A 13424-nucleotide genomic window follows, 5' to 3' on the forward strand; every position below is an offset into this window, starting at 1 on the left:
GAAAAGAGAGGCAATTCCCCCCACTCCACCTTCTCCAGCTGAGGAGGCTTCTGGAAATATAACCAACAGAAGACAACAAACTTTTTAGTGTATTTATAGATATTTTTTCCTTTTATGTTTCACCTTTACGATGATACTTCAGTTTTAGCTAGGTGTCTTAGCTGGGCCCCGTTCTTAGAATGTAGCAGTCTGCACCTGTTTGTTTTAAGACGTTTTCTTTTCCCGATACCAATAGATTTATTTGTTCCTCTTTTTCAATGTGATTGCACAAAGTGGTTATAATAACATAGGCATGTACAACGTGATTGTCTGTGTGTGCTACTGTCAGCCATGCGTGTGTAGTCCACCTCCTCGAAAACTCTCTTCAGTCTTTAGGTTTTGACCATTGTTCCCTTGTAGTGCCTTACAGATATAACGACACAGTTTACTCGGCTTGGATCCTGAAAGCCACAAGAGACTATAGCTATACTTAGAGAGACGTGTTTCCCTGGTTTGACATCCCAGTCGGGGCAGTTGTAGCTCTCTTCCAGGTGTAGGCTCAGCCCTTGCTGTTTCTTGTCCTTTAATGACAGCGTACTATAAGTGATGAAGATTAATGTCAGAGTTGATATCGCGCTGAGCTATTTTACTATGTGTGCATGAGATAACTTGCCTGGGGTACTTACCAAAGTCATAGATAAATTCTTGTTACATTTGCTCTGGATATCAATGTAAATATGAAAATGTACAGTATAGCTGTAGCTGTAAACCTCTATCACCCAAAATAGTGGCTTTAGTTTTGAATATATTTGTGTTTTCTTTTTTTTTTTTGTTTTTTAAATCACACAAGGAAATTCATGCAACGTGATTACAGAGATATTAGCTCAGTTTTCATGTACAGGGAATGAGTTACAGTACAATGTTTGAGACACAGTAGTGGTCGTTTTATTTTAAGGTTAAAAGCTAGTCCGAGAGAAGGGCCTGACAGAAAGTGATGGTTGCCACGAGGGTGATACTGTGAGGCTGGAGATATTAGCCAGGCTGCAGCGAAGAGACGGAATATCGAGGGTTGTTCGAGAGAGACACTGTGTAGGCACGAGTGAGGGGGCTGGTTGAAAGCATAGGGTCAGTTTAGGTAGGGACTGCGGAGGGCAGGGTGAAACTCTCTATCTTAAATGGGACTAAAATGGTAGCAAGTTGGCACTGAGCAGGTTGATAGTAACACTGAGCCCGGGTGGTCGGTAGGAGCCGCAGAGGGGTCACTACCTTACCTGAATGCACACTCAGAATTCTTTCATGAATCCTTTTGTTGTCGTCATTTGTTGTTTGTTTCTCCTGCAAAGATAATTGGAAGTTATTTGTCACGCTTGAGGTTTGGGTAGCATCTCAGAGCTGCAAAGAGCAGAGCAGAACAGAAGGGAAAACGCCACAGCATACACCTGGAAGGGCACCTTGTGGCCGATTTGTTGTCACTGTCCATTTGTCTTCGAACCAGGTACACCACAGACATCGCCACGCCAGCTGAACGGGATACCTGAACACTTAGAGAACCAATAGGGCTGTCGCTTTGTGTGTTTGCTGCTTGATTTAATGTTTTTTTTTTTTCTTGTAGCCATTGATACAAATAATCTCCTCTGTTCATTTGTCCTCTTGTAAGGAGTCAGACCAGGGTCAATATTAAGAGATGCACACAGATGGATTCACAAATGTATTTTGTCTTTTATATATAAATGGCTCTCCACATAAATATTTAGCAGTACACACAAAAACAGTTACTGTTGCATATAAATTGAGCTGCAATGATTAATTATTAATTTAATTTTAATCCACTGTTAAATTTGAAAAATTTTTGAAAAATTTTAAATTGAGATAAATTGTAACAAAAATGTGCAAATTCTCTTAATTCAGCATCTCACATATGAATATTTGCAGGTTTCTGTGACTTGTCACACATGACAAGTAGTTTGTAAAAGCCAGTTCAGTAGTTGATATAAATGCAACAACATCCAAATATATTTTTGATGCAAATACTTTTAAATACATATTTGTGGATTTCTACTACATAGATTGAAGGACTGATATATACCACTTTTGCATCCTACAATGAGAAATGAGTACTGCAGTCCAAATAGTGAGTTGGAGCCATTGACGTTATATTATATAGGTTGGAATCCTATTTACAGTCTATGGTTGAAGCTCGGAAGCTCGGGCAGGCTGCAGGAACACTGCAGGAACACTGCAGGAGCACAAGACAAGCGCAACATTGTAACTTGACAATAACAAGCGATGACAAGTCCTACACTGAAAACAAAAGCACACTGCTTCAAAAATACACACTCTTGAGTTGGAGTTCAGTGACTGCCTGTGTCACTGCCTGCCAAACTCCACTAACATATTGCCCAATTTAAGCGTTACAAAACTCTCCTCCTTCTGAAAGATTATGAATCATTGCTTATGAGTTATAAGCGGACACTCATTTATTCTGCAGATATTCAGCATTAATTTTAACTCTAATTAGCATATGGACCAGATAGACATTTCAAAGGAGGACACCGTGGCTGTTGCATTGATCTCTGATGACATATGGTCATGATTTAGTATAATAAATATATAACATCTTCCTCAAGAAATATTTGTGAACCTTACTGTGTTTTTACCTTAATTTTTTTTTTTGTGGACAGAATCATTTCTATGTAAATGCCGACATACATTTGTGAATTCCTCTGTATGCATTCATTAATATCGAAACTGATCTGAACACCCTACTCTTGAACGTGGGCACATCAGAACTGCTGGTGGTTTTAGTGAAAGCCTTCCCCTCTCCTTCATGGTATGCCATAGTACTTGCATTTGAAGTGATTTTTTTTTTTTTTTTTACTTAACATTATCTTGAACTTTTTTGACATGGCTGTAGTACATGTTGTGTTTATTTTTTAGAGATTGTTGCAATAATTCTTGTGGATGTTTTATCAGAGTGTGTGTGTGTGTGTGTGCGCGCGTGTGTGCGTGCGTGTGTGTGTTTTTATTATATGTCAGGCTCATTTCTATTTTGTAACCGGGGGGTTGATGTACAGTGATATTTAGTATTCCGTGGAGGTGGGTGCACCTGTGTAAAGTGTTGCAACACTGTTGAAGTGTTGAGTTGATAGTAATCCAATGGGGCCCTTATACATAGATAGGTAGATACTTTGGCTTGAAGGTGCCACACCCGGGTTTGAGAACCAACAATATCTTAAAGAAGGCTCTTGAGTGGTTTGTCATCCTGGTACTTGTTTCCCCAAAACTCTCCACTCCCAGCATGCAAGCCTCGGGTGCGGGCGGTTGAAGATGTGATTACATAGTACGTTGCTGGTTACATCATTCTTCTCTGTTTTGTTGTTGTCTTTTTATTTTATTGTATCGACTTAATTTCCTCTGGGTCACTGGGGCCTAAGCACACATGCATAAGGGAGATGATTTTCCATTGAAATCTTTTGGCTCCTCAGACTACTGAAACATTCCACTGTTGGAGGGAATTTGGCGTTACCCATGCTACACTGCTGTCCTGTCCCCTCGCCTGGGATAGCATCGTCACACTAGGACTTTTTTCGCTCCTCCCGCCAAAGAATACAACAGACATCATGTACAGCACAGCACAGCACAGGACAGTACAAGCAATCCTCCACAGCGTCGCTAGAACAGACAGGCAATAACCTCCGGTCTCATTTTTAAACGCTTTACAAGTGCTTTTGAGGACATGTTGTTTTACCCCACCCCCACCCCCCCACGCGAATGCATGTGTGCACAGGGAGGATTTGACATACTTAATGCATACAGCACAGTCATTCATTTGCGTAGAATCAACTGTGAGCAGAGCTGCAGTCTGTTTTAAAGCTTTTTCTGTTTTATTTTCATTGGCCCCTTGTCTAGACTGAATGATCAATAATCACCTAACCTCTCTCCAAATTGTTAAGCCAGTTATTTTTTACATTGTTGATGTTGTAGCTTTATTGGTGTTGTATGAAAATGAATTTGTACAAAAAAAAAATTGTTTTACATTAGCGTGCCATGGAATAGAATGACCTGTAAAAATGAGTTAATCAAAAATGTACCAACTATACCTTTAAAAACCATGGTCACCTGCACAAAATGAATGTAATATGTGACCTGCGACATCTGAAATGGCTTTAGATCTTTTCTCTGTGGGTGACCATTTAATTTCTACACCGTTTGTGGCCATGCATGATGCAATAATTATACATCTGATCTCCAGCAAACTCCTATGAGAGGAATAATGTAAAATTGCCACTAGCCTCATGATAACGGGAATATCAAATAATCGCTATTTTCTCAAATAAAACATCCAGTTCGGAGTAGCCCAGTATGCGCAACATTGTGGAAAATGACTTGACGTGTATGATACCTTTGTCTATTGCTCTGTTTCACTTAACCAATGTTTTGTGTTTTATAAGAAAGAAGGGGAATCAGAAATGTGAGCATTAACGTAGATCGAGTGACCTTACAATTACCAAAATGTGCTTAAGTAGAGTGTAAAAATGTTTTGTGTTGTTGAGGTGAGCATAGCCTTCGCAGCTAGCGACTTTATTGTTACACTGTAAAAAAAATTATAATAACAATTTCAAGCCAACTACCTTCAATAGATAGTTGAGTTTTGAATCAGACTGAAACTCTTAAGCTTTGAAAGTTATTTTGTTGAGATAATTTACTTTTTGTTTCAGAAATTTAAATGGTTGCAATTTAAAAATTAACCATTATTAATTTTACTTATCAGCTTACTCAATTTTTTTAAATTTTTTTGGTTGTCTGAAACTCAAAGAATCAAGTTTATTTAAAGAATAAATTTAAATTTAAACAAAACATTGTTAGTTGGTGAAAGTTTTTCAAAACTAAGGAGTTCTAGTTGAGCTCAAAAATCTATTGAAGTAAGTTGTCTTGAAATTTTGAGCTTTTACAGTGTAAAGTACTGCCTTCCAAATAAACCAACAATACCTCCAAACGTTTACGGTGACATTTAAATTAGAGAAAAGTTTATAAGGCAGTATCTCACGCTCCATGAAGCCTGGCATTCTCATATAAAATACACTCAAACTTCCAACTTTGCTCATGGTGTTATGGTGAACACTCCTCTCCTGGAGCTTTGGAAACACTGAGAAACATTCCTGAGAGTGAGACGGCGCACTGTGCTGCATCAGTCTTCTTCAGACAAACTCCTTCGAGCTCAGCAAGAAGTGAACAGACAACCCACAAACTCGTACAGTGTGAAAACCGGTCGGCAAAGTCGCAGCTGCTTCCCAAAGTACAAAGGGGTTAGGAACAGGTGTTAGGCGGATTAATCATGAGCTGTTGTACTTTCTGTCACCAGGAAAATTCATAATCTAGCTACACAAAGCATTCTTAAAGCCCTTTTTGGATGAGAGTGTATGTTTTTTTTTCTTTTCTTTTTTTTAACCTTTGTTGAGGAGATCTGCTCCTTTTGCTGGCTATTCCTTGAGCGAATTCAGGGTGAGGTGGTCAAGGTTTGATGCCATCACCGATAGGGGCTGTCATTTGATTACAAAGTATGAATCAGAAGAACCAAAAGTGAATAAAATGCGATTGTTTTCCTACAATCTTTATTCTAAATTGTGTAAAATCAGGCAAAGACATGGATTCATTTCGACCACCTTCAATTCCCAATTTGCTGTGTTTGGTCCGACTTTACGCAACTGAAAAATGTAGCTTTTCCAATCTGACTTTCAGCGAGATTTCAGGTCAAACATAGTCATTTTTGTGGCGTCAATAAATGGAATCTAGAAGTGGTAGACCAAAGCTACGTTTAAAGCCAGATTTGCCCGTTTACACCACAAAAATATTCACCTTCAAGTCCAAAACCCTTTTGGTACATTCTCAATCTTCTAAAAGTAAATTAGTGTTCCTAAACAGCCGCTTGCGCAACAACATTAATGCAAGTGTATTGTCTTTTTCTAAAAACCTAAGAGCGCATCAAACCCTGACCCCCTTTTGTGTCCATTGCTGTATGGTTTTTCAATGGTGTAAAATCTCATTCTTTGTCGATAAAGCTAATGTGTGCTGCAGTATTTCCTAGTATACTTCTCTGTTAATTGTCTTTTTCTTATTTACTTTTTGTTTTTTGGGGTGTGATGTCTCATTATTTCAATCTGTTGACGTAGCGTTCTATGTATACCCTGTTCCTTAGCTTAATATTATTAAGTATGTTATGAGAATGGATATTTTACTGGCTTTATAGAATGTTTAAATAAATATAATAATGACAATAAGAAGAAGGATTAATTAAACCTCCTAACAAGTTGAGTACTTGCTACTAAGCGCTTGTGTTACCATTATGATGTTGTGTGCTTCTCTTAATCATTTTCGTTGTAGAAAAATGGAGTGAATTTATATTAGGCTTCAAAAAACTAATGATAGCATTGTAAATTTTACAGGAGGATTTTAACAGACAAACAGCTTCGTCAAATAGAAGAATATAGTTATTTTAATTGTCCTCTTTACTAACTGTAGGGTGAGAAGGGGCTCGCGTTGTGGTGAACTATGTTATAGCTTGTTATTCACTGTTACTTTTGATCATTTTTTCGGTCTCCGAGGTGAATCGAGTTATTAATGAGAATTTGTATGCTCACATATGCATATTGTATATGTGTAGAAATGTAATCACACTTTGTCTTGGATTTACATTAAACTGTTAAGTCACGGCACCAGTCTCCTCTTTTCTACTGTGGTTGGGGTGTGTGTGTGTGTGTGTGTGTGTGTGTGTGTGTGTGTGTGTGTGTGTGTGTGCGTGTGTGTGTGTGTGTGTGTGTGTGTGTGTGCTTGATGTTTGTTAAAATTATACACTAATAATATAATTAATTACACTGTAATTAAGAAATTAGGATTTAAAAGGGTTCACTATGAAGGGCTGTGGTTCCAGAACCACTGGTTTCTGAAGAGCTCTTTTTTTTTGGAGAAAAAGTTTGTTGAGGGTTCTTTGAAAGACCAGAGGTTCTATTTAGAATACCTGTCATGCAAAGAACCCATTACGAAGACAGTTCTCCAAAGACTGTTAAGGCGTCGGTGGTAAAAGAATAAGGTGTTCTTTGTAGAGGGTTCAGGGTGGGTTCTACATGAAACCTTTGGAATATAAAATGGTTCTCGATTGAACCCCCCTGGTGGGTTCTAGATAAAACTCTTGGAATATAAAAGAGTTCTCAATAGAACCTCCCAGGTGGGTTCTAGACAAAGCTCTTGGAATATAAAGAAGGTTCTCGGTAGAAGTCCTTGAGTTATTGCTAACATACTAAAGAGTTCTGAGTAGAAAGCCCAGAGAGGGTTCTGGGTGAAGCCATTACGCCACGCAAGGGTTCTCTGTAGAACCGTTCATCTGGAATTCTGGGTGGAACCTCACACAGGTGGTTCTAGATATAACCCTTCATACTGGGTGGTAGGTAGGATTCTGAAACGATTCCAAGTGGAACCTTTATAAATGGTTCTACCAGAAACCAAAAAGGGTTCATCCATAGGGACAAGCCAAAGAACCCTAGATAGTTTTAGTCTGAACTTGTATTTCAAACAGTGTAAGGTTCCGTTCCATTCAGGTCAAACAGAGTCAGGGTGCTGCTACCGTGCATGTTGGCTCACTGGAAAGGCTCTGCTACACTAAATGGAATGGGACCTTAATTAGTATCATTGGTAACACCTGTGTTTATCCTACTATTATATATCAGTATTACTTACATGAAAAAGGTATATTGCTCCAACATGGTTTGTTATCCATGACTCCATGCACACCCACACATGTGTTTTCACTTATTCTGTCTGATTAGACCTTCAGTTGATGTTGGTTGCGATCATGACAATTACATGAGGTCACCAAACTTCACGTAACTATCACAGTGATGAGGTGTTGGTTGGCCCACAACAAAGCTAACAGCAGACTCATGGAGACGACAATAAAGCACAGTGTGTACATGAGCACACAGTCATTAAAAAAAAGAGCTCTAATCAGGTACATTAAATAAAAACACCTGTGTTCCTATACCATGGTTGTGTATGGGATACGGACCAAAGTGGATTTATTTCATTGAGCTGTAAACTTTTTTTCACAGCAGCCATTTTGACATGCAATAGTAGGGTAAACACAGGTGTTAGCAGTGATGCTAATTAAGGTTCATTCGGGTCAAACAGAGTCAGGACGCCACTATTGTGCATGTTGGCTCACTGGAAAAACTCTGATGGAATGCAGCCTTAATTAGTATCATTGGTGAGACCCGTGTTTACCCTGCTATTTCATAATAACATAGCTGCCATGAAAAAGGTCTCTTTGAAGCATGTTTTACTCCTTGGTGAGAGATATTGTGGATCCGGGGTCAAAGGAACCCCCTCTTATGTAAATAAAAATAAAATAACACTACTATTACTGTGGAAAATGCGAACAGGTTTGAAGGGGAATGGATTACATGTAACAGGATTACGTAATCTGCATACACAAAAAGGTAAATGTATTCCATAACAGTTATAGATACAAAAACAAAAACAAAACACAATCAGATTATAGATACATTTTGTAAAAATGGGGATTATTAGTAGGATTGCAATTTTAAAATAAAGAACACTATATTGTCATGCAAAGTGCCCACACAGTTCACAATTCATTATCATGGTCTCAAGTGAAAGAACGCTTCACTGGATGGTAATTTCACCACTTTTGTCTTTAAATTAATCAATCAATCAATGAAACACACACAACAAAGGAAAGAACAACTGGACAAACTAATAAACCTAACAACGAACATAAAACACTTAAAACTGCAATGATCAATCTATTACTAATCAACTGTTAAATGAATGAGCATCTATTTAGATAATATTTTCTGGTTTCTTCACTCCTCTCTCACGGAAAACAGAATGTTTTTGAGTTGTGGACAAAACAAGACATTAGAGGGTGTCATCTCAGATTTTGGGAAACACTGACCAGCATTTTTCACGATTTTCTGACATTTCATGGACCAAACAACTAATCAGTTAATTGAGAAAATAATCAACTGATTAATCACTGATGAAAATAATGGTTAGCTGCAGCCCTAAAAACATTTTAGGTTAGAAAATAATCTAAACGTAAGAGAAAGTAATCAAGTTTCATTAATTTTATATTGTTATACTTGGATTATGTTATATAACTACATATTTTAACAAGTAATTAATAACTGTATCAAAATGGATTTTTGAAGTAACTCTTCAAATCCTGATTATTAAACTACAAGGACCAAAATGTCCAAAAGCACAACATTGTGTAGAGTAAATTAAAAGTCATTATGATACTGACACAAACACCAGACCACTATGAGAGTTATATATTTTATTATAGGATCTTAAACACTAATGCATTCATGCAAATGTAAGTTGCAGTATATAATAGTTGATATACTAATGGGTACCTCAAAGTTGTATCTATATACTGTACAGTAGGCCATAGTTACATTCCACTACAAACAGACTGGATCCATTACAGTCTTTTCATAAAAAAAACGATAAAGTAGCCTTATGATTTAATTTTCCATGATACCATGGCACACACAACATCTGCTTAATGTTGAGAAAATTGTAATACAGAAGGATATAACTGAAAGCCAAATTGATCAAGCATTGATCAGTTAATATTAGTTATCGGCCTACTGCACTGCCACTAGGTGGCGGTGTGCACCAAAATGTTGATGCACATTAACTGGCACTGACGTGATTGGGTTATGCTGATCATCTCCCATTTATTTTAAACCACAAAACCTTGCTAAGCACGAAGTCTACCGGAGCCATATTTCAAGCTCTTTGTAATTTGAGGCCTTTACTTCCAATCAGAAATCATGCATTATAGAAACTAAGTGTGTATTCTTGTTGTGTCTCGTCAGATGTTAAGTGTAAACGTGCTTGAATGTGTTTATAAATGTTGATGGAACTGCAAAATAAAATGCATAGGAATAGCCTCCATCGACCAGTGGACTGTGCCAAAAAAAAAAATCCTTGCAGAAAAATAGATGGTCTCAGTTTGATAGCTCTTGGTATGATATTTCTCTTAGCATGACAGGAAGGTAAAAGTCTTCTCAGCCAGTAAAAAGGCTGACAGCGATATATCAATCCATGGCTATACCTTGTTAAGTGCATCATCGCATGAGGCAACGTTGCCGTGGAAGCCGCAGACGCCAGTCGAGGAGGACCAACCTAATTTTTAAAACCCCACTCAGACAGAAAAGAGCAGCGGCCAATGAGAGCGGCTTTCTATAAATTAGAAACTAATCAGATCAGCCAGGGGGCGGGACTAACCCAATCCTCAGGACGGGAGAAGGTAACAGTGTTACCAAAAGAGTGTCAGATGAAAGACTGCGACCAGCTCCTGCACATTCACACTGAAATAACTTCAAACGCGGGCAGGCGGTTACATGAAGGTCAATGACGGAGCCTCAGACAGCATTTTATGGCATTTCGAGGATAATTTTTCGTAACCCAGACAAAGGAATAGATAGTTGGAGCTCCCTTTTTTTTGGTAAGTCTGAATGCGCAGCTATGAGCAGGCTGACAGGAATGGCTGAGGGAAAAGGAGAAAAAAATCCCGTTATCTGTGCACTCAGCAGCTAGCTTTGGGAAATAATACCAAAGTATTGTTCTCTAATGTGTATCTTTTTAGCATTTTGCTGTGACAGTCATGGGGGATGTAACCTGCTTTGTGTAGCCGTATGAAGAGCCACATGACGGTTAAACTTGCAAGTAACGGGACGGGATGTAGGACAAATAAGAGACTAATGTATCATGATGAGACCCTCTGAGTCTGTTTTAGGTCTAATGTGCACTCCTCTTATGCTTTATTCCCAACGCTTATGTAGAGTTCGTGATGTCGTGTAGTTTATCTAATGGCATAATTTTCCCTCATTTGTGTTTATTTGACTACTATTAATGTTATTAGCGTTAACTTGTAATGACCAGATTGACCATGTGCATGAAATGTGTCTGGTTTCTCACACAATACAAAAACAAGAGACAACCCCTTGTGCACCAGCCGTATACTTATGACAATTTTGCCATTTAATTTAGTTTTTTAATGACGTCCTGCTTTTGTGAAGACATGCATATTTTGTGTGAGTCAGAGAGAGAGAGAGAGAGAGAGAGAGAGAGAGAGAGAGAGAGAACGTACTAAAATATGCAGTATGTTTTCAAATCCCAAACAAACATATGGGCTGAATTTCATCCAAACTGAAATAATGAAGTGCATAGAGTCAGCAAAATGTAATCAATGACCTGCTAGTAAAACAGAAATGGTAAATTCTCTAAAACATCAGTACAATAAATATCATGTAGTAGAGCCCAACTGATATATTGGTTGACAGATATTATTGGCCTGATATCGGCCTATCATAGTTATATCCGACTATATTGGTATCTGCATATATGTTGCTTGATATGCACCTATATGAAAACTAGAGCCAGACTGATACTGGATTTGTTATATCTTATACAGAATATAATAAACAGAATGTAGAATACTTACATAAAGATGCATTTTTTGCAACAACCCCTCAAAAATTATTAATACATGTGATCAAGATTTGTGTTGGAGGCAGGATGTTTACAGTTTAGTTATAAATAATAATAATAAAACTTATTGTCCAAGATGATATCAGGACATGTCAGTGGCATATATCCAAAACACACATATGCTGACACTGATATACTTGTGATAAGCCATTTTTGGGCCGATATTATCAGTGGACCTATATATCAGTCAGGCCCTGATGACAACTTTTTTTTAAGAGAACGTAATGCAGATTGTTTTTATTTTTTAGCTTTCTTGGCAGCATTTTATGTATACTTTAGGGTTAATATATACATATATCTTGCTCTATTTGTGTTTTTTTATTAATAGTTATTTAGAATAATTAAAAATACTGGTGAAACTTAACTGTTCTCGTGCTCTGACCATTAAACTGTAAAATCTCCTGCCTCCATAACATATCTTTGAAGGATAATTACAAAAAATGTGTGTTTACATGCATATTCTACATTCTGTATGTTTTATTCGGTATAGCTTAGAGATGCAACAATCACCAACCATTATGATAACTGAATACTGTATTTGAGATTTTATTTTATTTTTTAAGAAATTTACAAACTAACCTATTCCAGCTTTTTAAATATGAATATTTTCTGGCATCTTTACTCCTTTATGACAATAAACCGAGTATGTTTTGGGAATGTAACCATAATCATAGTGCTGGTCATGGCGTGAACAGTACATGTGCTTGCTTTGTTTGGAGTGTCACACTGTTGCTCTTTTGTTTCCAACAGCCATTCTTCATTGCGAGCACATGCTATGGAGGGAGGGGCCTTAAACTAAAGGAGACCAAACCGCACAGCCAGAAATAGCCCAAATCCCGATCGTCTCTTTGGAATGTATCTTCTCTTCTTAACTTGGTGAAATGCCTTGACCGTACCCCCGCCCTACCATGGCAGGTTTAGTCTCCTCTGTGGGTTTGGTGCTGATGCTCAAGGCTCTTATGCACGCCCATTGCCAGCGTGCAGTGTTTCTGGGGATGTTGGTAACGATGATAGCAGCTGACTCACCTGTTGGAGGTAAGAGAACACCTTTCGCTACCTCACAAAACACGATCCACTAATTTGTCCCTTGTGTTACATAACTGACACAGATCAGCATTTTGTAGAGTGTTCAGTTAGCTTTGAAGGACAGCACTGACAAGAAATAGACACCAGGCTCAGTTCAAGTTGCATGTTCATGGTGATTAATCAAAAAACAGAATAAGTTTATCATTTTAGTACAAGAGGTGGCAAAACAGTGAGGTAATTAAAATCAGAATAGAAATGAATAAAGCATATGATAAAATATATATAGTTAATTATATACATGTATTAATATACACATATACCACATGTAACACAACCCAGCATCTTCATGGTATATATCACTTAATCTAACTGAATATGTGCATACATTGCACTAAACTTTGAATGCTATGTAAAACTATTGAGTGTGTGTGTGCAGTCAAATTTTTAATTGCATCAATGATCCATAGGAAAAGATGATAAATCCACAGTAAAATATGCAAGTGGTTGGTAGACTTGCCTCACTCACCATGAAAGCTGGGAAGTAACTAAGTACAAATACTTTGTAACTGTACTAGAGTTTTCAGGTGTCTGTGCCATAGTTGAGTATTTATTTTTCTGAGAACTTTTTAACTTTTAGTCCCTACATTTTAACACAAATGTTTGTAATTCCTACTCCTTACATTTTTAAAAACAGGCCAATTTTACTGCATGTGAGGGGAAATATTCATTATTTTTCATTTTGCATCATCATGCGCTGCCTTTCCAACATAACTGACAATACTGATTTCAACCTAAATGGACAATAACACATTAATCTTAATCTATCTGTCAGTTCAGGTTTC

General features: G+C 37.6%; 1 protein-coding gene across 5 annotated transcripts in view; it reads left to right on the forward strand.

The window, feature by feature from the left end:
- The first annotated feature begins 12311 nt into the window (after positions 1–12311).
- The window catches only part of LOC146316135 (UPF0606 protein KIAA1549-like), a 54628-nt gene continuing 53515 nt past the window's right edge, over positions 12312–13424 (forward strand). For all 5 annotated transcript variants that reach the window (XM_084734385.1, XM_084734381.1, XM_084734384.1 and 2 more), the window contains exon 1: positions 12312–12591. In XM_084734385.1, the coding sequence (XP_084590511.1) occupies positions 12465–12591 (127 nt within the window). In that variant the 5' untranslated portion in view covers positions 12312–12464. The remainder of the gene's footprint in view (positions 12592–13424) is intronic.

This window comes from Lutjanus erythropterus, chromosome 13 (assembly GCF_056507025.1).
Source record: "Lutjanus erythropterus isolate fLutEry1 chromosome 13, fLutEry1.hap2, whole genome shotgun sequence".
NCBI classification, from domain to species: Eukaryota; Metazoa; Chordata; class Actinopteri; order Lutjaniformes; family Lutjanidae; genus Lutjanus; species Lutjanus erythropterus.